At 42.6% G+C, this 26,758-nt stretch overlaps 1 protein-coding gene across 1 annotated transcript in view; it reads right to left on the bottom strand.

Annotated features, from left to right (window-relative positions):
* Window positions 1–26,758, bottom strand: part of dnah6 (dynein, axonemal, heavy chain 6) — a 475,651-nt gene that overhangs the window by 352,148 nt on the left and 96,745 nt on the right. Inside the window, exons 21-23 of the mRNA XM_067983622.1 lie at window positions 24,910–25,029; window positions 15,898–16,078; window positions 9,429–9,525 (exon numbers count right to left, since the gene is read on the bottom strand). Coding sequence (XP_067839723.1) covers window positions 9,429–9,525; window positions 15,898–16,078; window positions 24,910–25,029 — 398 coding nt within the window. The remainder of the gene's footprint in view (window positions 1–9,428; window positions 9,526–15,897; window positions 16,079–24,909; window positions 25,030–26,758) is intronic.

Raw genomic sequence — 26,758 nt, forward strand, 5'->3', positions numbered from 1 at the left:
CTCCTGAATTCCCTATTGAATTTATTAGCAACTATTTTACATTTATGACTTCTAGTTTTGGACTCCCCACAGGTGGAACCATTTTCTCTACATCTGCCCTATCAAACCCTTTCATTATCTTAAAGACCTCTATCAGGTCACCCCTCACTCAGTCTTCTCTGTCCGAGAGAAAAGAGCTCCAGCCAGTTCAGCCTTTCCTGATAAGGATATCCTCTCAGTTCTGGTATCATCCTTGTGAATCTTTTTTGAACCCTTTCCGGTGCCTCTATATCCTTTCTATAATATGGTGACCAGAACTGTGCACAGTACTCCAAGTGTGGTCTAACCAAGGTTCTATACACGTTTAACATAACTTCACTGCTTTCCAATTCTATCCCTCCAGAAATGAACCCTGGTGCTTGATTTGCCTTTTTTTTATGGCCTTATTAACCTGCATCACTACTTTTAGTAATTTGAGTATCTGTACCCCTAGATCTCTTTGCTCCTCTATCTATCCAAGCAATGTGTGGCCTTATTATTCTTCCTACCAAAATGCACCACCTCACACTTATCTATATTGAAATTCATTTGCCAATTACATGCCCATTCTGCAAGTTTATTAATGTCCTCTTGCATTTTGACGGATTTTTCCCCCCAATTTGGTGTCATCCGCAAATATTGAAATTGTACTTCCGATTCCCAAATCCAAATTGTTAATGTACATTGCAAACTCAATGGTCCCAGCACCGTTCCCTGTAGAACATCACTTCCCACCTTTTGCCAGTCTGAGTAGCTACCCTTAACCTCCACTCTCTGTTTTGTAGCCAATTTGCTATCCATTCTGCTACCTGTCTGACTCCACATGCTCTGACCTTAGTCTTGAGTCTACAATGCAGTACCTTATCGAAGACCTTTTGAAAATCCAAATATATTACAGCTATTGCATTACCCTTGTCTACCCTTTCTGTTCCTTCTTCAAAGAATTCAATAAGGTTGGTAAAGCATGACTTCCCCTTCTGAAATCCGTGCTGACTATTCTTTACTATATTTTTGTTTTCTAGATGTTTTTCTATTACGCCTTTGAGTAAAGATGCCATTATCTTTCCTACCACCGACGTTAACCTAACTGGTCTATAGTTCCCTAGACTTGTTCTATCTCCCTTTCAAATATAGGAATAACATTACCTGTCTGCCAGTCCTCTGGCACTATTCCCTTTTCTAATGAATTTTTATAGCGCCTCTGTTATCACCTCCCTAACTTCTTTTAACATTCGCAGATGTAATCCATCCAGACCTGGGGTTTTATCCTCTCTAAATTTGATTAGTTTATCAATTGTCTCCCCCCTTTCTATCTTAAATGTTTTTATATCTTTTTTGATCTCTTCTTCTAATGTCGTGCCCAGCTTGTTAATCTCCCTGGTAAATACTGAGGCAAAGTAACTATTCAATATTTCTGCCATTTCGTTATCATTACCTGTGAGTTTATCTTGTGCATCCCTTAGTGACCCTATCCCTATTCTGATTTTTATTTTGCTATTTATGTGTCTGTAGAATTCTTTACTATTTATTTTTATATTCCCTGATAATTTAATTTCCTCTTCGCTTTCTTAATTGTTTTCTTGACTTCTTTCCTAACTTCTTCGTTTTCCCTTTGGTCATCCTCTCCTTTATTGTCTATGTACTTAGAGTATGCCTTTTTCTTTAGTTTCAATTTTATCCTTACCTCTTTATTCATCCATGGTGTTTCATTATTGGTTAGTTTGTTCTTACTTTTTAGATGAATATATTTCTCCTGAACTCTATTGATCACTGTTTTAAATATTTCCCACTGCTATTCTATCACTTTGTCTGTCAATTTTTTTTTTCAATTTACCTTCCCTAGTTCCATTCTCATTCCCTCAAAATTAGCTTTTTCCCAATCTATTACTTTGGCCTTTGTCTTACTCACGTCTTTTTCAATCATTATTTTAAACCATCTTATGTTATGATTGCTATTGCATAGATATTCCTCTACGCTTACTTTTCTTATCAGCTCTGGTTCATTTCCCATTACTAGATCCAGCAGTGATTCCTCTCTTGTTGGGTGTCTCACATATTGTGTAAGAAAGGAGTCCTGTAAGCACTGAAAAACTCCATTCTCTTTTCCCTACCTCTTCTTGCCAGTTTATTTGGGGGTAGTTGAAATCTCCCATGATTATTATTCAATGTTTTTACTCATTTCATAGATCTGTTTACATACTTCATCCCCCACTTCTCTTCCACTATTTGCTGGTCTGTAGAATATACCTATTAACGTGATCGATCCCTTCTTATCCTATGTCTCAATCCATGTTATTTATGTCCATTTTTTCTATTGCCATTATGTTGTCTCAAATTAGTACAGCTACCCCACCCCCACTTTCTTCCTTCCCTATCTTTTGTAAATATGTTACATTCTGCAATATTTAACTACCTGTCCTGTTCCTTATGTGGCCATGTTTCAGTTATTCCTACCACATCTGGCTCCTTGCTATGAATTATTGCCTCCCGTTCCCCTGTTTTGTTTCGGATGCTGTGCACATTGGTGTACATGTTGTCAAACAGCATGTAGACAAGAAATGAAGGGGTCAAGTATGGAGCCTCGAGACACACACGATGTGATCTTGCAGGTGCATGACTTCCAACATAGCTGTACAAAGGGTAGACCTTGTTTAACCAATCTGATGGACTTTGGAGGAGGTGACATCCCAGTTTGGCGGAAGGAAGCCATATGACATGGTGTACCTAGACTTCCAAATGGTTTTTGATAAAGTACTGCATGAAAGACACCTTTACAAACTGAGGTCAGTGACTATCAAGTCACAAGACTGACAAAACTGACAGGGCATGGATGGGGATTAGTAATTCACTGAAGGGAAGGAAGCAAAGGTAAGAATCTTGGATATCTCTATAAAGTTCCGCTGAAGAAGATGAAAGAAAGCTAGGGTGTTCACTCACTATATACAAACAGCATGAGGAAGGAATAAATAAAGAAAATAGGATGTTAGGTTACACTGCCAAATCACTGGATTTCAAAACTCCATTAGTTATACAGAAGCTGTATAGTGCCCAGGTTAGATTACATCTGGAGTACTGTAACATAAAACGTCCGCCCAAGTCCTAGAGGCAGTGCAAAGAAGAGCAGTGAGGTTGATCACTTGGGGACTGTTTTAATCTCTGAGCAATAAGCGGACAAGGGAGACAGCAGTGACACACGAAGGAGTTGATGGGGGCCCCATCCAAATCTCCAGATCGCACCTCATGAGCACGTTTCAGGTGAGCTGCCGGCACAAAACACACTCCCCTTTAGCAGCTCGCTGATTAGGAGGTGGGAAATTGGTTGCTGTGGCACGTTCTTAAGGGCCTGCAGCAGCAGCTTAAAGAGGTGAATTTTTGTGGGGAACAGAGAGAAGCAGGTAACATGAGTGCCAGCAGGGCCCCATGGTTTCTGGATGCAGCAGTGGAGATGCTGGTAGGACAATTTAGCACTTCTAAATTCTTTAAGGTCGAAAAAACCCACAGGCCGCTGCAAGAAAAATGCCTCCAAAAGCTCTAGACAGCTGAGGATATACCTTTAAATACTGCTCAAAATGGCTGCCTCTGGACTTGTACAACTCATGGTTGGCGGGCTGGTGGTAGTCAGGCAGTGAGGCACAAAATGGCATTGGGATCTAAATGACATCACTTGACCCTTATTTGCATGCATTCATGAGGATCCCGCCTGTTTCAGATGGAAGCTTTGGCCTCCAGGATTAATGTCCATTAGAAAATTGGAGCAGCCATAAAAGCAGCGGTAAGTGGGCAGGACGAGCAGCCGCTTTATTTTTGAGCACAAATGAGATAATAATGAAATGGAAATCGCCCCCTCCCCCCACAATGTCAGAGGAAAGAGCTAAGAGGAATGACTTGATAAAATAGGGTTCTTGGGGGTAATTTTGACTTTGGGCGATAGTGTAAAATGGGCGATATCCATTCAGCTGCCCCTTATACATCTCTCCCGATTTTCATTTCCATCGATGGACTTGAAAATCGGGAGAGATGTATAACGGGTGGCTGAATTGATATCGTCCATTTTACACTATCACCCAAAGTCAAAATGATCTCCCTTCAGCTTAGAAGAGGTACCTGATAGAGATATACAAAATACCTTAATGACATAGAGAAAGTGAACCCAAAGCATTACTTTCTGATATGGTCAGCCAGGAGGACAAAAGGGCCTAGGTTCAGGGTTGTGAAGGGCAAATTTCAGACAGATGTCATTAAGTATTTCTTTGCATAGAGGGTCATCAACAGCTTGCCAAGAATTGGTTAAGACAGGACGATGGACTCAATTAAGAAACAATTAGATGCTGTAAATCACAAGACGGAAGAGTTGGTATTCAGAAAGGGTGAAATAATTTTTTGCTCACAGGACAACAGTGGCTACACTTCAAAAGTCATTCATTGGCTGTAAAGCACTTTAGAATATCTGAGAACCTAAGAGACATTGGGCCAGAATTTGCTGGAGTGGGGCATCAAACGGTGTCTGCCATTAGTTAGACTTGTCAGTGCAACCTTCAGCTCAAAACATTTTTTCCCATTAAGTTGCTGAAATCACAAGGTGATAACGTCACAGCGAGGGAAACAGGGCATCTGGGACCTGAGTGAACAAGGCAAGCAACTGGGTATCTCCTTAACCAATCAGATTGAAGGACTGAGAAATAAACAGCGGGAGGACTGAGAAGGAAGTGTGAATTAGAGTAGGTGAATTCAATGTCAAATCAGGTACAGAAAGAGAAATAAAGAGAGGGAAAGAAGGATTGAATTCAGAGAGAGAGAAAGAAAGGAAAATAAAAACAAGAATTTTTTTTTCTTATTTCACATTTTTTAAATCTCCAACAACTAATACCTGAAGGAATGAGATTCTACACTTGTAATGGTTAATTTTCAGTGCCAGAGAGTTTGATTGGCAGTAATTAACAATGTTCATGTCATTAAAAGGATACTTATGCTTGTAATGACAAGACTTGATCAGAAAAGTTAACTTAGACCATTAACAAGGGCAGTGTGGCAATTCTTTAATTTCTTTGTTACGAGTGATTCTGAAATTAAGGCTTCGATTTTCACTCTCAGTCGGGAACAAAGCAAAGTGAGCAGCATGTCCAATCGAAGCGGCAGTAGGCAGGCTCAGCTGATTTTAACGGCTGAGCATCACTTGCATACCACTTCCTGACCAAAAAGGCCAGGAAGTTGGTAGGAAGCAGCTGCTCGGCTGTTAAAATCGTGCAGGTTGGAGGCAGCCCTTGGGGACCAGAGGGAACCGTCCCCGACGCTAAGGTAAAGTGGATAAGCAGGGGGGAAATCCTGGTCTTGGGGGGGGGGGGGGGCACTCCTGCTCCTCCTGGCCGACAGGAAAACTAAAAAATAACTCCTCTGGCCCCGAATCTTGATCCCAGTGGGTTTGGCCTGGCAGGGAAGCCACCACTGTTTCCCCGCTCAGGCCTCAGGTTAAAATCGCAGATGGTGTTACAAGAACCCAACGTGCATATTTTATATTGCTTCGGGTGGGTGTCCTTGCCACCCGCTTTTTAAAATTGCAGTCGGTCAGATCAGAGCGAGAAAGGAGTGGGTAAGTCCCCCACTCCATTTTAACTGCCAGGCAGAAACCAGGTGGGAGGAGTTAAAATCGAGAGCTAAGTTGAAGTACAGTGACATTTACTACAGGTATTATTCTATTTATTCATTTAATAATTGTAAAATAAACCACTGGCTGATTTGCATTTGGCCTCTTCTTGGTAAAATATTAATCAATTCATCTTTTGGAACGTTGGAGAAGCACAGATTTAAGATTGCAGCATTCAGTTCACATAATAAGGGGGTAGATCTTGACTTTGTACGATAGTGTAAAACAGGGGATAGCAAATTGGCAGCCCGTTTTACATCTCTCCCCACTGACGTCAATGGAAATAAAAATTGGGAGAGATGTAAAACGGTCTGCCGACTCGCTATCATCCATTTTAGACTAACGCACAACGTCAAGATCTACCCTAAAAGGTTTTCATTGTTACAACCTCAGGTCGCACTATTATTATGGCTATATATTGGGCAGTAAAGATAAACCCTGGGTTGTAAGGTACATAAGATTCAATTACAGGAGACAGCACTGATGTTGAACCCACAAGAATATCAGGAGCAGACCCAAAATTTATAACACGCTATATAAAAGCAAGTTTTTCTTTCTCTCTTAATTGTGCTGAAGGGCTTTTTTCATCCAAACCTATCTTATAAACATCAGCTCACAGCAGTTCAGCTATCTTGTCATTTGAACTGTTGCAGTTCCTTCATGTAGCAAAATATTTAAAGCCGGTCGCTTTTGGATATTGTCATTTATGATTGTTTGAAATAGAAATATGCAGAAAATCAAATTATTGAAACTATTCTTTGTTAACGATTTAATTTTAAAAAGAAATACTGATGGTGAAACGCTTTATAGGTTCATAGTAGGCATGCCCTTTGGGTTCAGTTGGTTCAAACAGTGAACAGCTGAGCCATACAGACAGGAAGATCAGAGTGTTGATCTGTGATCAATTAATTAATCTTGTCCGGGAACTACAATTAGCCTCAGCACCCCTGTATCAGAGAAGGAAAGATCGGGAAGGGGGTCCTACTCTTAATCACTATCAGCGGCGCCTGCAGGAAGTGCTCTTGTGTAAATGTCAGGTTATGAAAAGATTGGTCTTGGCTGTAAAATCCCACATCGATGATCATTCAGCTGACATTCACTGTTGAGTTCTCGCAAAAGGAATGGCCAAGTAATTGAGGTACCAGTGGCACGTGGCCCGCATGGAACTGACGTTTTACTAAATTTAAGGCATGATATAAATGCAAGTTGTTGTTGCATCAGCAAGAAGTTTGCGCCTTCAAGACAGGAGGGGGGTCGAGAACAAAATTGACAAGAAAAGAAAGATGTTTCATAGCAATCCTACAATAGGCACAAAGGAGCTGCTAGACAAAAAAAATCAAGATCCATCTAGTTCACTTTCTACAATCCTGGTAATCACATGAAACAACAATAATGGAATTGTTGACTAATCATAGCAATCAATCGCTAGTGGTGGAGAGCTTTGGTAACCATAGGCCCAAACTCACCTGTTCTTCCCAAGCATGCAACACTTACCACATTACATGCCTCAAACTACACATTTACCGTGACCCAAAATGTTGTTTTCTGAAAGTAATAATATCGAACCTTGATTGGATCATAAAGAGTACTGTGCACCATTCTGGTCTCCACAAGGTGCAAAAAAGATTCACAAGGATGATACCAGAACTGAGAGGATATACTTATCAAGAAAGGCGGAACAAGCTGGGGCGCTTTTCTCTAGAAAAGAGATAGCTGAGGGGTGACCTAATCGAGGTCTTAAAAATTATGAAGGGGTTCGAAAGGGTAAATGTAGAGAAGATATTTCCACTTGAGGGGGAGACCAAAACTAGATAGTCACTAATAAATCCAATAAGGAATTCAGGAGAAACTTCTTTACCCAAAGAATGGTAAGAATGTGGAACTCACTACTCCTTGGAGTAGTTGAGGGGAATAGCATGGCTGCATTTAAGGGGAAACTAGTTAAGTACATGAGGGAGAAAGGAGTAGAAGGATATGCTAATAGGGTTAGACGTAGGGGAGTGGGACGAGGCTCATGTGGAGCATAAATGCTGGCATAGACCAGTTGGACCGAATGACCTGTTTCTGTGTTGTAGACTCTATGTAATTCTATGTAATATGTAATTCTATCTAATTTGCATTTGAATGAATCAATACTAACTATTTCCACAATCTCCCTTGGGAGCCTGTTCCACAGATTGATCACTCGCTCACGGAAACATTGCATCCGCAGATTAGTTTTGAATTTACCCTCCTTAAAGCATAGGTTGTGTCCTTTGGTTCTACTGTTCTGGACAGGGTGGAATAGCTTGTCATGGTCTACATTATCAATCCCTTTAGAATCCTAAACACAGCAATTATATAAACCTTCTCTTTTCCAGTGAGAGCATGCCCAATTTACATAATTGCTGCTCATAATCCTATCCCTTCAAGCATTCCGGTTGCTCTCTTGTGTTTTTTTATTATTCGTTCACGGGATGTGGGCGTCGCTGGCAAGGCCGGCATTTATTGCCCATCCCTAATTGCCCTCGAGAAGGTGGTGGTGAGCCGCCTTCTTGAACCGCTGCAGTCCGTGTGTATCCCTTCTATAGCTGCAATATCTTTTTTGTACTGTGGTGACCAGAACTGTACGTAGAATTCTAAGTGCGGTCGCACTTTTGATTTATAAAGTAGCCAGATTACCTCCCTATTTCTGCTCAATATTGACCTTTTAATACATCCCAACATCTGATTTGATTTACTCTCCGCCACCGAACATATCTGCAATAGCTTCAATTTGTTGTCAGTCAGGACCCCCAGATCTTTCATTTTTCATGCACATTATTTTCTTTCCATTTAAGTAATAGTCCCTTCCTGGATTTTTTGTCTCCATATGAAGCGCTTTGCATTTCTCTACATTGAATTTCATCTGCCACCTGTCTGCCAAATTCCCAAGTATTTGCAAATCCTACTGTAGCTTATCTTGTTCAGCTTTACAATCTACCACCTTCATTACAATGAATTTTATAAATCCTGTACTTTGGTTTAGTTGAATGTCAATACACAATTTGAATTTTCCACGTCATTGTTAAACTCTAATTTCTATCCAGCAGTTCAGTGTCTCAGTTGCCCAAACGGTGAATTTCTGATCTCAGTTGTTCCATCCAGGTGAAGAAATAAGCAAAGATAATAGCCTCATGATTCTCACATCCTCACAAGAATACTTCTCTCAGAGCTCCCCTGATGACAAGCTGATATGTGCAGTTCCTAGTTTGGAAGTGAGCCATATACACCAAGAAGGTCCCAGGTTGATGCTCAGCTCCGTGCTGTGGTACTGTAGCTATCTTCAGCCAGGATGGTGGAAGGGGAACAATGATTGACACCAACAGTGATTCCCATTCCTGCTGGAAGGGCCATGTGTGTCAGATGAGGATATGATAAGGCTGAGGGATGATGTCTTCCATGGTAACGCAGCTTGCTGACATTCATGAACTAGGCTCATAAATATGAAATGGCCATTTGGGCGACATACTACAGTGTGGCTGGCACCCACACAAACATCTCCCAGCATAAGTCAGCAACTCTCAGCAGAGATGGAAAGAACATTAACGGGGAAAAAAATACACTTCTCCCATGCACCTCCTCAGGGCTGCTTACCAAGCAGCATTGATACCATTCTGGGAAGAGATTTTCTGCCTGCCTGCTGCTGGCATGACAGGACATAAATAATTCAAATTTCTTTTAAAAATACCCCTTCTGCTTTCTGCTATAAATCAATTACAATAACATGCACTAGTATAAGACCACAAACCTGGGGAAGATCACTCGTTTAGATTCAAGATAGGCCTCTAGACACTTTAGAATCTGGTCTAATAATCCATTGTTAGTCAGGAAAGACTCCAACACACCTATTCAAGAAATAGAAATTACACAATAATATCTCACACAATAAACAAACATAAAATGAAGAAACAAAAACAAAAAAATAGTGGAAACACTGAGGTCAGACTGCATCTGTGAAAAGAACAGACCTGCTCTCTCGACAGATGCTGTCTGACCTGTTGAGTGTTTACAGAATGTTCTGTTTTTGTTTCAGATTTCCAGCATATGCAGTTTCTTGTTTATCAAATGAAGAAATCTCATAGTATGATGGGTACACATTGCTATTTGTACTTTGCGAAATACAACAGGCCAGCTTTAAGCACACTTGCACATGAGTGCAGCTCCAACAACACTCAAGAAGCTCAACACCATCCAAGATAAAGCAGCCCGCTTGATTGGCACCCCATCCACCACCCAAAACATTCACTCCCTTCACCACCGGCGCACTGTGGCTGCAGTGTGCACCATCCACAGGATGCACTGCAGTAACTCGCCAAGGCTTCTTCGACAGCACCTCCCAAACCCGCGACCTCTACCACCTAGAAGGACAAGAGCAGCAGGCATGTGGGAACAACACCACCTGCACGTTCCCCTCCAAGTCACACACCATCCCGACTTGGAAATATATAACCGTTCCTTCATCGTTGCTGGGTCAAAATCCTGGAACTCCCTTCCCTACAGCACTGTGGGAGAACCGTCACCACATGGACTGCAGCGGTTCAAGAAGGCAGCTCACCACCACCTTCTCAAGGGCAATTAGGGATGGGCAATAAATGCCGGCCTCGTCAGCGACGCCCACATCCCATGAACGAATAAAAAAAACACTACATCATCCAGTATTAATGTACATTGCAAGGTAGATTCAGCAGTGTAGCACATCGGGAGAGCAGATGTCTCCACTCCTGCCTCAGCTCATCTGCTGCTGAAACTCTCATCCATTCCTTTGTTACCTCCAGACTTGACTATTCTAATGCTTTCCTGGCCATCCTCCCACCTTATACCTTCCGTAAACTTGAGCTCATCCAAAACTCTACTGCCCGTATCCTAACTCGTATCAAGTCCCGTTCACCCATCACCAATTGGTTCCCGGTCCGGCAATGCCTCGATTTTAAAATTCTCATCTTTGTATTCAAATACTGCCATGGCCTCGCCCCTCCTTATCTCTGTAACCTCCTCCAGCCCTACAACCCTCCAGGATCTCTGCTCTCCTCCAATTCTGGCCTCTTGCACATCCACGATTTTCATTGCTCCACCATTGGCGGCTATGCCTTCAGGTGTCTAGGCCCTAAGCTCTCGAATTCCCGCACGAAACCTCTCTGTCTCTCTACCTCGCTCTCCTCCTTTAAGAAACCCCTTAAAACCTATCTCTTTTACCAAGGTCATCATTAAGACTCCAAATTGATGCAAAAATATTGAAACAAACGCCATGCATTATTCTGCAGCTTTTGCCCTAGGTTTGCTCTTATTCCTTGTGCACCATTTTTTGAGGAGGGTGCTCTGGAGTGCTGAACAGAGTAACTATCCTCACACCATCTCAACAGGGGGCCAGGTGAGCACCACCTTGCCAATTGCCCAGACTTCCATTTCATGCCTCCACACTGGATTTTACGCTCTTTTGTTCTCTCCTATCCCTTCTGCCCCAAAGAGTTTTCCATGAGGCTGTAAATGTTTTAAAATCATTTTTGAGTTCTATGTGTGGTCCCTTACCTTTTAATTTAGTAGCCTTTAAGAGCTGCATTCGTGTGATATTTTGTAGGCCCTTCTTAGTTAGGCTCCATGCACAAGCTCCAAATAGCACAGGAAGCATATTTCAACTGTATTCATGAGCTGGCCTTGAGATATCTAGAAGGCAGGCAATTTGGACCTTGCATAGTGGTCTCAGTGACATTTTAGCTGGGATCACTAAATCGGCCCTTACATGTGCAGCAGCAATTTAATGATTGGTAAGAGTCAACTGCTAATGCGTATATTCACCCATATAACTTCCTCCAAAATATATACACAAGTACGGATGTTTATTTTCACTCTTCTGTTTATCTCAGAAATCTTAAAAGTGCCATCAGAGATTCTCGAAGATTCTCCTAACTAATTTAAAGTTCTTAATCAGTGGTTTTGATAGGAAAATAGTGAGAAATAGCCATAAATGAAACAGTTCTTTCTTGTTTTTGCTTTGTAGAAGTTTATTTTCTTTGTTTGTTTCTTGGGATGTGGGCAACACTAGCATGGCAGTATTTATTGATCATCCTTAGTTACCATGAGGTCATTAAAAGTCAATTGCATAGTGTGAGACTGGAGCTACATGTTTTTCTTTATATTCGTTCATGGGATGTGGGTGTCACTGGCAAGGCCAGCATTTATTGCTCATCCCTAATTGCCCTTGAGAAGGTGGTGGTGAGCCGCCTTCTTGAACCGCTGCAGTCCGTGTGGTGAAGGTTCTCCCACAGTACTGTTCGGTAGGGAGTTCCAGGATTTTGACCCAGCAACGATGAAGGAACGGCGATATATTTCCAAGTCGGGATGGTGTGTGACTTGGAGGGGAACGTGCAGGTGGTGTTGTTCCCACGTGCCTGCTGCTCTTGTCCTTCTAGGTGGTAGAGCTCGAGAGTTTGGGAGGTACTATTGAAGAAGCCTTGGCGAGTTGCTGCAGTGCATCCTGTGGATGGTACACACTGCAGCCACAGTGCACCGGTGGTGAAGGGAGTGAATGTTTAGGGTGGTGGATGGAGTGCCAATCAAGCAGGCTGCTTTGTCCTGGATGATGTCGAGCTTCTTGAGTGTTGTTGGAGCTGCACTCATCCATCACACTCCTGACATGTGCCTTGTAGATGGTGGAAAGTCTTTGGGGAGTCAGGAGGTGAGTCACTTGTCGCAGAATACCCAGCCTCTGACCTGCTCTTGTAGCCATAGTATTTATATGGCTGGTCCAGTTAAGTTTCTGGTCAATGGTGACCTCCAGGATGTTGATGGTGAGGGATTCGGCGATGGTAATGCCGTTGAATGTCAAGGGGAGGTGGTTAGACTCTCTCTTGTTGGAGATGGTCATTGCCTGGCACTTGTCTGGCGCGAATGTTACTTGCCACTTATTAGCCCAAGCCTGGATGTGGTCCAGGTCTTGCTGCATGCGGGCACGGACTGCTTCATTACCTGAGGGGTCTGGTCTATAGGCCAGAACAGTTAGAGTTGGCAAATCCATTACCTAAAGGACATTAATGAACTGGTTAGGTTTTTACAACCATGCAGCAGCTTTCATGGAAATTTTTTCTGTGGCCAACCCACAAATTATATTTATTGAATTCAATTTCACAACTTGCCATATAGGGATTATGAACTCATAATTGCTAGGTTGTTAGTCCTGTACCAAAACCACTAGACTACCATTCCTAGTCACTAGTCCTAAGTTGTTTACAAAAAACTAGATACAGGCAGAATCTTGTCCCGAGTTTAACTTGATACAAATTTGCAAGTTTTGTTGGTTCTCTGCAAAGCTTGAGGGAGGAACAAACAAACAAACATAGACTGTGTGACCTGTTCAGTTATGTGTATGGCAGGCAGTTATTATGAAATGTAATCAATAGTTATTTAAAACCAGGATGTCCCAATAGTCATTTTCGAGACTATTCAAGGAGCTACAGCCGTTCAAATCTGAAAGCCAGTTTCGAACTTCCAAGAGAGGGTCCCCAATTTTAACAACTGTTGGGAAGTGGGCGGCAAGCAGCTGCCGGCCTCTGGGAAATCGGGTGGCCTACGGCTGCCCGTCGGCATGCAGGTGAGTGTGGGGAAGGAGGTTCTGGGATGGTTTTGTGGGAGAGTAGGGAGGATTCCTGGGCAGGGAAAGCCTTAACTTTCCTTGTGGGGCCAAGAGGAGCACTCCCTTGATGTTCTGCTCTTTCACCTTGCCACCACCAAATTGTCTGGAAGCTTTTAAATTTCCTTTTCCAACTTTACAACACTTGCTGTCACTCAAAATTTAGCAACCACTTGCCACCACAACCTCTTTTCCACTCCCCACTATCACTCTCCAGAGCCTTACTGTTTCTTCCCCGTACATTTCATTCCTCCCTTTCATTTCAGTATAATTCCCCAACCTACCCTTTCCAATTGTCACGTATGAAACATCATGCTTCCATTGAAATCACCACAAAAACTGACTCTCAAATGTTCTTAATACATGTACTTTTATTATATCATTTATATATATATGATACTACATACAATAGTTTACACACATTTTGCAAAAAAAAGTCCAGTCTCTGTTGTCATCATATTGCTGTTTCATTTTCTGTCTCTCCTCCTCTGGTTCTGTCTTTGCCTCTCTCTTCTGCTTCTCTCCCCTTAGCTCTTTTTTCATTTTCTCTGTCCTCTTCTGATTCTCTCGCTGTCTTTTTCTTTGTTTCTTTCCTTTCAAGTGGGAGTTGGTGGTTGGTATGACATGGTGTGGCAGGGAAAGGAGCCACCAACAGCTACAGGCCGTATTCGGGGTAGGGGTTGCAGGAAAAATGTGCGTGTCAGCAGCTTCCTACCCATCTCGTCCCTCAATCACTCATGCTTCCATTGTGTTTCTCTACCAGTTCACCATCCCTGTACCCTTCACTCTCTACTCCTTTGAAGTACTTGTTCAAGCCCTTTTTCCTTTATCTACCTCTCTCCCTTGCTCAGCTACCTCTTACTTTACTTTTAATCCACCATCTACTTGCTCTCCAAGAGCAAAGTGGCAATAGACAAAAAGTCCCCTCACCCACAACCGATTTCCCACCTCCCCTCACCCTACTAATCTACCTTCCTATCCGTTTCTTTCAGACTCCAGGAGGATGAGTGGGCTATGTGAGAATGCGAGCGCCGAGGTCTGAGCCTACTGCAGGCTGCCACATATCCCCTGAATTACTCGCAATCGTTCTCCCGCAATCACTCACTGACACACACTTTCTCACGTTCACTCGCTCATTCACTGACTCACACGCACTCTTTTATTAATTCACACTCATTCACACTCTTATTCATAGTCTTACTTGGTCACTCTCACTTAGCAATTCACCCTCTGACTCTCACCCCTTTACTCAATCACTCACACAATCACACTTTCCCTCACTCATTCTGTCATGCTCTTACTCACTCAGTCACTGATTCATTCGCTTGCACCCTCTCTCTCTTAGTAACTCACCCCTTTTACTGTCATATTCATCTTCTCTCCCACTCATTCACTCTCATTCAGTCACACATTCTCATATTCACTCACTGACACTCAACCTCATGCACTCACTCAATTCTCTTGCAGACTCCCACTCGCTCACACTTTCTCTCACTCAGTAACTCATTCCCTTTCCCCAAGGGGAGAGGGAACTATAGCCTGATACCAGAGTGTGAGAGGATTGTATTCCAACTCAGGGTGTGAGGGGATTGTATTCCTTTTTGTTTTCTCTCTCTCTCTGTTTCTGTCCTAAACTCTCTCACAGATGGGAGAGACAGTGGTATTGGATAATTCCAGTGGCTAACATAATAAACAAGTTGGTTGTTCTCTTTGGTATCCTGGCTACATTACTGAAAGCTCAGCTAGATGTTAAAGCTAGTGAAGATACTCTTGAAGGCACAGGGAGATTGGGACTCTCCTGTGAGAGTGATCTAAGATACGGTTCCAAAAATCCAAAAGAATGAAAGGTAGAAAAGATATAAAAGATATAATACTAGATACATAATGTGTGGTTATGTATTGGTGTGAAATTTGTTGTTGTTTGTTCTACAAGCACTTACACCTGAGCATTTCCTATTACATGAATCTCAATTTTTTTTTAAAATCATGTTTTGTGGTACTTTAATGAATACAAACTCAACAGGTGGTAACTTTCAGTAGATAAAAATATTTAAGGGGAGATAGTTACAGGTCAGAGTCTGCAACAATCTACAAGTCAATCGATTGTATGCTTCGACATCTATACAAACACATTATTAGAATCTTTCAGCCAATCAGTGATTGTATAGTTTGTCACTTATTACTATAATGTAAAACGTAGAGAGGGAAAGACAGGAAGGAGCAAATTAGCATTGCTGGCCATTTCCAAATCCTATACAGTCAGAATTCACATCAGTTAAAATAATATTGTTATAAGTATTAATAATTAGAAAAAATATGTAGTTTTGATTGAATTATTTAAAACCAGAATAATGCCTAAACTGAAGACTGCACTATTCGATTGTGGATTCCTATTGTTACCTGTGTAATATCTATACATCTCAGAACAAAGTAAAACAGCAAACAAACCAACCACAGATAGGCTGTGGAAATATTTCAACCAGAAGGAACTAACAGTCTTCAAATATATCAGTTTGCTTAAGAAAAACACCCTGTTCTTCAGACAACGAACCGAACTGTAGGAAAACTATTAATGTTTGCATATTTTACATACCTGGTTGAGTAGCTGCTCTCAGGGCATTGGGTAGGCGGTTTACTTTTCTCATGATTTCCTTCCAGGATTTATCCACCTGAGTGAACATCCTTGCCTCTGCAGGCAGCTGACGTTGAATGTCTGGAGCACAGAAGATACTCTCTAAGTACAACCAGTTTCGCTGACACATTAGCCACTCGTCCTGTGATAAGATAAAAATTTATAATATGAACCAACATGTGGAATAATTCTGCTCTGCTATACTCTCTATAACCTTGCCATTGAGAAGGGGCTTTTGCTTTGAATGAATAGAGGATTGTACCTCAAACGATCATGCAACATGAAAAATTCTAACTGTTTGCACCAGCAGATGGTGACGTATCATTGGACAGGATGGTTAGGAGATTAATGTTATAGCAATCTCCATTGCCAAGGCAAGAAATTTAATTCAGCAAGACAGTTACAGAACAATCATACCAACACAGCATCTGTTGCACAGGCCTGCTGTTGAACTAATTGGCTTGTTTTCTGGTGTGTGGATTAAGGGAGAAGCATTCTGCCCTTTTGATTCCTGGCCACTGCCTCTCCCAATTGATTAATACCTCAGTGTCAATGAAACAGGATCTTCTGGATGCACCTCGTCTTCAAAGTTTCTGATCACCATATTGGCATTGGTAACTAGGGTATTACTTATAAGAGCCAAGAGTAGGTTAAGGTAGGTTAAGGTAGTAAACTGTGACAATCAGTATCCGTCTCTGGTCACTAAACTTCATCAACAGCAGGTATTATGGTGCTACGAGGAAATTTAGTGCTTCTGCATGATGTTGAATTCATTCCCTTCTACACAGAATTCTTCTATGAGTTGCCCTAAAAAATAGTATTCAAAATAAAAATGACCTATTGTAAGAACTATCAGAGGAGGTTGAGTGTGTCGCCTCTCCATCTATGTGAGTCAATGTGGAACATGATTTGACTTATGATTCATTAACACTACAACCTCCAGAATCCTCCCTATTCCCTTTACAGAGAGAGCATTGGAATAGTCGAGTTCGGAGATAACAAAAGCATGGATGATGGTTTCAGCAGCAGATAAATTGAGGCAAAGGCAGAGATGGGTGATATCATGGAGATGGAAAAAGCCGGTTTTGTGATGGAGAAGATTATGGGGTTGGAAACTCAGCTCAGGGTCAAATAGGACAGAGAGGTTGCAAACAGTCTGATTCAGCCTGAGACAGCAGCTAGGGAAGGGGATGGAATTGGTGACTAGGGACCGGAGTTTGTGATGGGGGTCGGACAATGGCTTCGGTCTTCCCAATATTTAATTGGAGGAAACTGCAGCTCATCTAGGACTGGATGTCAGACAAGCAGTCTGAAAACACAGAAGCAGTGGAAGTGTCGAGAGAGGTGGTGGCGAGGTAGAGCTGGGTGTCATCAGCATACATGTGGAGCCTGAAATCATGTGTTTGGATAATGTTGTCAAGGGGCAGCATGTAGATGAGAAATAGGAGGGGGCCAAGGATAGATCCTTGCAGGACACCAGAGGTAATGGTACAGGGGCAGGAAGAGACGCAATTGCAGGAAATTCTCTGGCTATAACTGGATTGATAAGTGGAACCAGGCGAGGGCAGTCCTACTCAGCTGGACAATGGAAGAGAGGTGAGAGGAGAAATGTGTGGTCAACCATGTCAAGGTTGCAGATAGGTCGAGAAGGATGAGGAAGTATAGTGCACCACGATCACAGAGGATGTCATTTGCGACGATTATAGCCATTTCCGTGCTGTGGCAGTGGCAGAAACCTGATTGGAGAGGTTCAAACGTGGAGTTACAGGAAAAATGGGCACAGATTTGGGAGGCAACATCACTTTGAAGGACTTTGGAGAGGAAAGGGGGGTTGGAGATGGAGCAGTAGTCTGCAAGGATAGAGGAGTCAAGGGTGGACTTTTTGAGTTGGGGAGTGATGATGGCAGATTTGAAAAGGAGAAGGACAGCACCTGAGAAGAGGGAACTGTATACAACATCAGCTGGTATGAGACCAGGAAGGGAAGTTGGGTGGTCAGCAGTTTTGTGGGAATAGGGGCGAGGGAGCAGTAGATGGGTCAGATGGACAAGATGAGCTCAAAGAGGGCAGGAAGGGAGATAGGAAAGAAACTAGAGAAAGAGAAAGAGGCGATTTCATTGCTAAGGCAGGTGGGAACCTTGGGGGAAGTATGGTTTGGTGGGCTAGGGGAAGCTGAATGGACGGTCTCAATCTTAAGACAAAGAAGTCCATGAGATCCTTGCACTTTTTGTTGGAGGTGAGGGTGACAAGATAGAGGGAATTAAAGTGACAGTTGGTAGTGGAGAAAAGAAGCCAGGGGTTATTTTTGCATTTCAGGATGATCTTGCAGTAGTGAGCAGAGGACAGCAGAACCCAATTGTGCTCGATGAGGTCCAGCCAGACTTGGCAATGAATGGCTAAACCAGTTACAAAGAAAGAACTTGCATTTATATAGCGCTTTTCACAATCTCTGGACATCTCAAAGCGCTTTACAGCCAATGAAGTACTTTTGAAGTTTAATCACAGTTGTAATGTAGGAAACGTGGCAGCCAATTTGCGCACAGCAAGCTCCCACAAACAGCAATGAGAATAATGACCAGATAATCTGTTTTGGCGATGGGGGTTCAGGAATAAATACTGGTCAGGTCATCGGAGAGAACTCCCCTGCTCTCCTTCGAATAGTATCATGGGATCTTTTATATCTACCTGAGAGGGCAGTCGGGGCCTCAGTTTAACGTTGCTTGTGTGCCATATACGTTCAGCCCTGTGTCCTTTGGACTTAAGGGAACGAAGATGGGGGCCGTACCAGGAGGAACGACCAGGATGGGAAAGAGTATGGGTTTTACTGGGGACAAGGGCACCAAAGGCAGAGTTGAGGGTGTGATTGAGCGGATCGTGGTGAACAAAGGGACAATAGGAGTTTGAAACTGCCATTGTGTGACTTGTGGCGGTGGGGGGGGGGGGGGGGGGGGAGGGGGTTAGCCAGAGATTGGAAACGGGTTGGGGGATGTGAATGGTGAGTAATACAAGGAAGTGATCAAAGATGGCCTTGTTTATGATTGACAGGTTAGGAATGGAAAGACCATGTGAGATGGCAAGGTCGAGGAGGTGGCCGTGAATATGAGTTGGAGTGTTTACATTGGGGGAGAGGTTAAGAGAGGACAGGAGGGCAGTCAACTCAGAGGAGAGGGGGCAAGGTGAGTTGAAATGGAAGTTGCATCATTGAGGTTGAAAAGTCACATGGTGCAAATGCTGAGGTAGGAAAGCAGTGAGGATATTTCAGTGAGAAATTTGGCTTGGGCTTGCAGTAGAGAACAAGGATCTTGAAGAAAGGTGAGAGGGTTGGAACAGAGTGAGGTGCTCAAAGGAGGAGAAGGTGCCAGAGGAGTAGGGGGGACAGATCAAGGTGAGATTTGGTGATAAGGGCCACACCGCCACGGCAGCAGTTTGAGCGGGGCAAGTTGTGGAAGGTATAGCCAGGCGGGGCAGCTTCAGTAAGTTGCAAGATGTCATCACCCATGAGCCAAGTTTCGATCAAGGCCATGATGTTAATGCAATCATCCACAATAAGGTCACGGATCACAAGGGACTTGTTCGCAAGTGAACAGACATTCTCTGGAGGGAGGTGCTGACAGGGGCAGTGATTGTTGATCCATTGGCAAAGTCCACAATGTCAGTGGTGGGAGGGATGAGTGGGACGGGACGGAGATTCGTAAGATCAGCTCCCAGTGGACGCGCTGGATGGGAAGGTCGGTGAGAGAGTAGGATGAGGCAGTTAGGGTTTCTGCTCGTAAAGAGGCAGTGACGAGTGCCTTGATGGGCCCTTTGGAGAATGCAGAGAGAGGCACAGAGGGAAGCTGTGGGCTTATCCAGGAAGCAATCAAGCCTGGGGCAATGGCAGGAGAGTGGGAAGGCAGTGGAACAGTGAATAGGAATTTGGGGGTGGGGGGGGGCGCAAAGTAAGCCTGGAGTTGGGGTGAGCCAGCAAATTGACTGGAACTGGTGCAATCAAGGTAGACTGCCAGGCAATAATACAACGGCTTTAAAAAAAGTGAGAATACTGCAAACTAAAATTTCAAGTATACCTCAAAAAACTGCGGGCTAAAATGTGCATAAGAGGACCTGAAACTGTTTTGAAGAAAATGGAAAATCAATAAACAGTGATTAATCTTTTACTGCAGGGAGAGACAACAGAGTTAATACGCTGCCAAAAACAGGAGAAAATGTAAGGGTGCAGACAGATATTTTATGTACAGCACTTGAGGGAGGATAATGTTAGCATGCAGGATGCACATTTCCTAACACAACATACTTCCCCCTCTGGTAGAGAGCAACTCCTACTTGTCTGTTGAAGGCAAACAATCAGGAAGAAAGAAAAATAACCTCTTTTTGTAGGCTTGCCTTCAATCTTCCACAGACGATCCTATACACACTGCTGGAATGGACTGGCAGCAGGTTCACTTTGACTTCAATGGTGAGCAAAACCAGCCAGGGTGTAAAATGGGTGACCAATTCAGTCTTGTTAGTTTCGCTCCCAAGTCTAGAATGTATTTTGGACTACTTCCATGTGGATCTTCCATTCAAGAGGGTGGATTGCCAAGTGACTGAGAGCAACAGCTATCATTCTGTCCACCCAGATGAGAATTTAAATGAAGAATGTCACGGCGCCAAAAAGCAAATAATGCTGTGACTTGATAGGGAGACAGAAAATGGATGGTGCCCTGTTTGTTGACATACCGTATGATTGTCATGTTGTCCTCCCAGAAACTCACTGATTTACCCTGCATTAGAGTCTGAAAACACTGCAGGACTAAACATACCACCAGCAAACTGAATTTGCTGATATGCCAGATGCATTCTAGTGATTCTGCCACTTGTGTATCAACAATCACATACCATTGAAGGACATTACTAATAGCATGGCTGGCAAACACAGCCAAGTAATCCGAAGAAACAAGATTCTCTAAACAATAGACCTACACGTATATTAAGAATGCCCATAGTGATCTGCTGCTGTAGAGATGGGATCTGGAGAATATTCTCAATCAGGCATAGGGACTGATGTGTCAAGGTACATGCAAAGGCCAGCCCATTCCAGGAGTCCAACTGTTTGACCTCATGATGTGTGATGCACACTCAGTCTCTTAGAATCATAAAATCTTACAGCACAGAAAGAGGCCATTCGGCCCATCGTGCCTGTGCCGGCTCTTTGAAAGAACTATCCAATTTAGTCCCGCACCCCAGCTTTTTCCCCATAACCCTGCAAATTAGTCCTCTTCAAGTACATGTCCAATTGCCTATTGAAAGTTCCTCTGGAATCTGCTTCCACCATCCTTTCAGGAAAAGCATTCCAGATGATAACAACCTGTGAGAAAAAATGTCTCCTCATTTCCCCACTAGCTCTTTTGCCAATTATTTTAAATCTATGGCCTCTTGTATCATCTGCAAACTTCAAAATTGTACTCCCTATACCCAAGTCCAGGTCATTTATATATAACAAGAAAAACAATGGTCCTAATGCTGACCCTTGGGGAACCCCACTGCATACTTCTCTCCAGTCAGAAAAACATCCATTCACCACTACTCTCTGCCTCGTCTTCCTTAGCCAATTACGTACCCAAGTTGCCACCGACCCTTTAATCCCATGTGCTTCTATTTTCCGAATGTCTGTTATGTGGTACTTTATCAAATGCCTTTTGAAAGTCCATATACACATCTACTGCACTACCTTCATCAACCCACTCTGTTACTTTATCAAAGAATTCAATCAGGTTAGTCAGACACAATTTGCCTTTAACAAATGGGTACTGGCTGTCCCTTATTAACCCATGCTTCTCCAAGTGAGAATTAATTTTGACCTTGACCATGGTCTCTAATAGTTTTCTCACCACTGGCGTTAGACTGACTGGCCTGTAGTTACCAGTTTTATCCCTCTCCCTTTTTATGAACAGGGGTATAACATTTACAATCTTCCAGTCCTCTGGCACCACTCCCATATCCAAGGAGGATTGAAAAATTGTGGTCAGAGCTTCTGCTATCTCCACCCTTGCTTCTATCAGCAAGCGAGGATGTATCCCATCTGGACCAGCTGACTTGTAAACTTTGAGTGATGCCAACCTATTTAGCACTTCCTTTCTATCAACTTTATCCTATCCAATATCTCTACACCCTCCTCCTCTACTGCAACATTAACGTCATCCTCTTCTTTTGGGAAGACAGATGCAAAGTACTCATTCAATACCTCAGTCATGCCCTCTGCCTCCACAAGGTGATTTCCTTTTTTGTCCCTAATCAGCCCCACCATTCCTTTAACGATCCTTTTACTTTTTACATGTTTATAGAAAATTTTTGGGTTCCCTTTTATGTGACCTGCTAATCTTTTCTCATACTCTCTCTTTGCCTCTCTTATATCCCTTTTCAATTTCCCCCTGCGTTCTCTATATTCTGCCTGGTTTTCTTCTGTATTCTGTCCCTGACATTTGTCATACACCTTTTTCTGATTTATTTTAACCTCTATTTCCTTTGTCATCTAGGAACCTCTAGCTTTGGATGCCCCATCTTTCCTCCTTATGGGAATATGCTTGATTTGTACCTGAACTATCTCCGCCTTGAAGGCCTGCTATTGCTCATTTACTGTTTTCTTGGCCGATCTTTGTTTCCAGTCCATCTGTGCTAGATCCCTTCTCAAATTACTGAAATTGGCTCTCTTCCAGTTGGGTATTTTCACCTTTGATTTTTCTTTGTCCCTTTCTGTAACTACTTTAAGTCTAATTATATTATGATCACTATTACCCAGATGTTCTCCCACTGAAACACACTCCACTTGCCCCTACTTCATTCCTTAGAACTAGATCCAGCACTGCTTCTTTCCTAGTTGGAATAGGAACATACTGATTAAGAAAGTTCTCCTGTACACATTTTAGGAATTCTTCACCCTCCTTGCTCCTTTACACTTTTTTTCCTCAGTCTATATTAGGGTAATTGAAGTCCCCTACTATCACTGCTCTTATTATTTTTAAATTTCTCTAAAACTTGCCTACTGATTTGCTCCTCCATCTCCTACTCACTATTTGGAGGTCTACAGTAAACACACAGCAATGTAACAGCTCCTTTTCTGATCCTTAACTCTAACCAAATAGATTCAGTCTTTGAACCCTCTTGTATATCGTCCCTCTGTAGAACTGCAATATTATCCTTAATCAACACTGCCACCACCGCCCCCACCCCCCCACCCCCCACCACCGCCTTTCTTTTTTCCTTCCCTATCCCTCCTGAATACATTGTAGCCAGGAATGTTTAGTTCCCTTTCCTGCCCATGTTTAAGCTAGGTCTTCATTATAGCCACTATATCATAACCCCATGTGCATCAACCTTATTTGTAACACTCCTCGCATTAACACGCATGCATTCCAGCTGGTCGGCTTTGATTTTTTCCTCCATCTAATTCCTGCTCTTTCTACACTATTCTTTATTTTGTTGCTGTTTGTCCTTCCTAGTTTCCTATGCACCTTGTGTCTCCTCTCTGCTGCTATGTCCTGGTTCCTCTCCCCCTGCCAAATTAGTTTAAACCCTTCCCCACAGCACCAGTTAATCGCCCTGTGAGGAGATTGGTCCCCAGCCCTGTTCAGGTCCCTCCTGCCCCAGAACTGTTCCCATTGCCCCAGGAATCTGAAGCCCTCACTCCTGCACCACTTCTCCAGCCAGGCATTCACCTCCTATGCTGAGAAGGCACCTGAATCAGCGTTCAGTTGGATGCGTGACAGGGCAGCAGTGCCATTCTGTACCCAGTAGGTCCCTCTATCTTGGAAATAACCTGGGCTATTCCCAGATGTCTGCCCAAACTCCCAGATGGTCCAGAAACAGAGATGCAGGATAAATCTCAAAGGTAAAACATTAGAACTTCTGTAAGATCATGAACAAAATGCCTGGAAGAGAGGCATCCAGAACTGACACACCTGGACTAGGAACATAGGAAGAGGGGGAGGCCATTCAGTCCCTCAAGCCTACTCTGCCATTCAATTAGACCATGGCTGATCTGTATCTCCACTCCATTTACCTTAGCTCCATATCCCTTGATAGCTTTACCTTACAAAAACCTATCGATCTCACTCTTGAAAGCTCTAATTGTCCCAACATCCACAGCCTCCCGGAGGAGAGAATTCCATGTTTCTATTACGCTGGCATTGAGTGCGTTGAAAAACCTTACCAGCTTGTCAGTGAAGACAAGCACTTCATCCTCATCTTTCTTATCAACCTCTGATTTTCAGACACCATTCAGAGTTAAAGTGGTATGCCGGCCAGTTTGTTCTGGCTGAACCTGCAGAGAAGGCTACACAGGGAGCTTCCTTTGATCAGGAAGGAGCACAGCTGTGGCAGATGTGAACTGCTGAATAGAGAAGTTGAGGATGTCAAATCCTTTAGACGCGTTCTGTTGCCACTCAGGGTATGTTAAAGAAATAATGTCCAAAAATGGGCACTCCCAAATTTTTAGGCCATTGCGTGAAACACTGAGACATTTCGACATGATGGCATGTAAATTCAAGTATTAGATTTGGTTCATTTTAGGGTTGTTGTGGAAGATGCATTATCCTGAAGAATGTAGCATTGCTTCAATTCATTGGATCTGTCCTCTAATAAGTGGTGTATTAGTTAAATGTATAGCATTTCATTAACAAATAGACAAACTTTTATGTCAAGTTTGATATTTTATCACTGGTGTTAACTGGTGTCAAAATTACAGACACACAGAAAATTCCCCGCTTCATTTCTATGGAGAATTAAGCATTTTATAATACTGCACATAAATATTGCACACAAGAAAATACAAAATATAGCATTTTTAAAAAAATGTTTTACACAATGTGCATTATAGACACATACTGACACTTCAGTAAGTCTTAGAATTCTTCATGGTAAACATCAGAGCATAACAAAGTACCTATCCGTAAAGCTGAAACTTTTCCTAATCTAACCACTATAAAAATTGTAACACTCACCAAAGTTTCACTGAATAGTGAGAGAAGCCTTTGCCACTCATCAACACGACCTTTAATAGGCCCAACATAGCGTGAGGAGGCTATGGTTGATACATTGATAATGCTGTCATCCAGCAATGCCTGTAACAAACAATTTTATTTTTAAATTATTCAACTGAAAACTTGAACTAGGATGTAGAACACTCATATTTATTGGGCACTGAAGTTTGAATACCACAGGACTATCTACCTCCAGCCATCACTTTTTGATTCAATCCTTCAGCAAATGCATCAGCGAGCTCTAAAAGTGTAAAATTTCAGAAGTCTTTATTTTTACTTTCTATTCCTTTGATTTGTTTTCCAGCATTCATTTCCGGGAGTCTCAATAAAGATTAGAATTTTTCTGAGTGTGTTTTTTTGAAGTACATAATATAATTACATGCTGACATGTATTTCCTTTAGATATCAATCGCAGGAAGATGTGCAAGAAGAAAATATACAATTGTGTGATAATCTTAATCGGCCCCAAATTAGGTTACCTGAAAAATTTTAGGCATGCCATCTTTTGCCCACTTTCAATTGTGTTGGGAATCATAGAATGATACAGCACAGAAAGAGGCCATTCGGCCCATCATGCCTGTGCCAGCTCTATGGTAAAGCTATCCAATTAGCCCACATCCCTACTCTTTCCCCATAGCCCTCCAAATTTATTCCCTTCAAGTATTTATCCAATTCCCTTTTGAAAGTTACTATTGAATCTGCTTCCACCACCCTTTCAGGCAGTGCATTCCAGATCGCAGCGTAAAAATTTTTTTCTTCATGTCGCCTCTGGTTCTTTTGCCAATCACCTTAAATCTGTGTCCTCTGGTTATCAACTCTTCTGCCACTGGAAACAGTTTCTCCTTATTTACTCTATCAAAACTCTTCATGATTTTGAAAACCTCTATCAAATCTCCTCTTAACCTTCTCTGCTCTGAGAACAACCCCAGCTTCTCCAGTCTCTCCACATAACTGAAGTCTCTCATCCCCAGTACCATTCTAATAAATCTCTTCTGCACCCTCGCTAAGGCCTTGACATCTTTCCGAAAGTGTGGTGCCCAGAATGTAACACAATACTCCTGCTGAGGCCTAACCAGTGTTTAATAAAGGTTTAGCATAATTTCCTTGCTTTTGTACTCTATGCCACTATTTATAAATCCAAGGATCCCATATGCTTTTTTTACAGCCTTATCAACTTGTCCTGCCACCTTCAAAGATTTGTGTACAAACACCCCCAGAACTCTCTGTTCCTGTACCCCCTTTAAAGTTGTATCATTTAGTTTATATTGCCTCTCCTCATTCTTCCTACCAAAATGTATCTCTTCAAATTTTTCATCTGCCATGTGCCTGCCCATTTCATCAATCTGTCTATCTTGTGGAGTAAACATTAATTAACATGTGAATCACACAGTAGTATTAAGGATTCTGTAAGAAGACAACATCTGAAAAGTCTCTAGCATTCTATGCAACAAAATGATACGAAGCAAATTCATAGCTGTAATTTACACAATGGCAAGTTCTCAACCTCAGCAATGCGTCATTCAGAGTTCAGGTGCTTCCTAAAAGGGAGGGAAGGAAAATCTGCAGGTGAATTAGATACAACTCTTTGTGACCTGATGAAAATTGGTTTCAGCAGAAGTCTGGGAGCAGGTTGCTTGCTATTAGGTGGGAATTTTTTTTTTTATTCGTTCACGGGATGTGGGCGTCGCTGGCAAGGCCGGCATTTATTGCCCATCCCTAATTGCCCTCGAGAAGGTGGTGGTGAGCCGCCTTCTTGAACCACTGCAGTCCATGTGGTGACGGTTCTCCCACAGTGCTGTTAGGAAGGGAG

This window comes from Heptranchias perlo, chromosome 4, assembly GCF_035084215.1.
Source record: "Heptranchias perlo isolate sHepPer1 chromosome 4, sHepPer1.hap1, whole genome shotgun sequence".
Lineage (NCBI taxonomy): Eukaryota > Metazoa > Chordata > Chondrichthyes > Hexanchiformes > Hexanchidae > Heptranchias > Heptranchias perlo.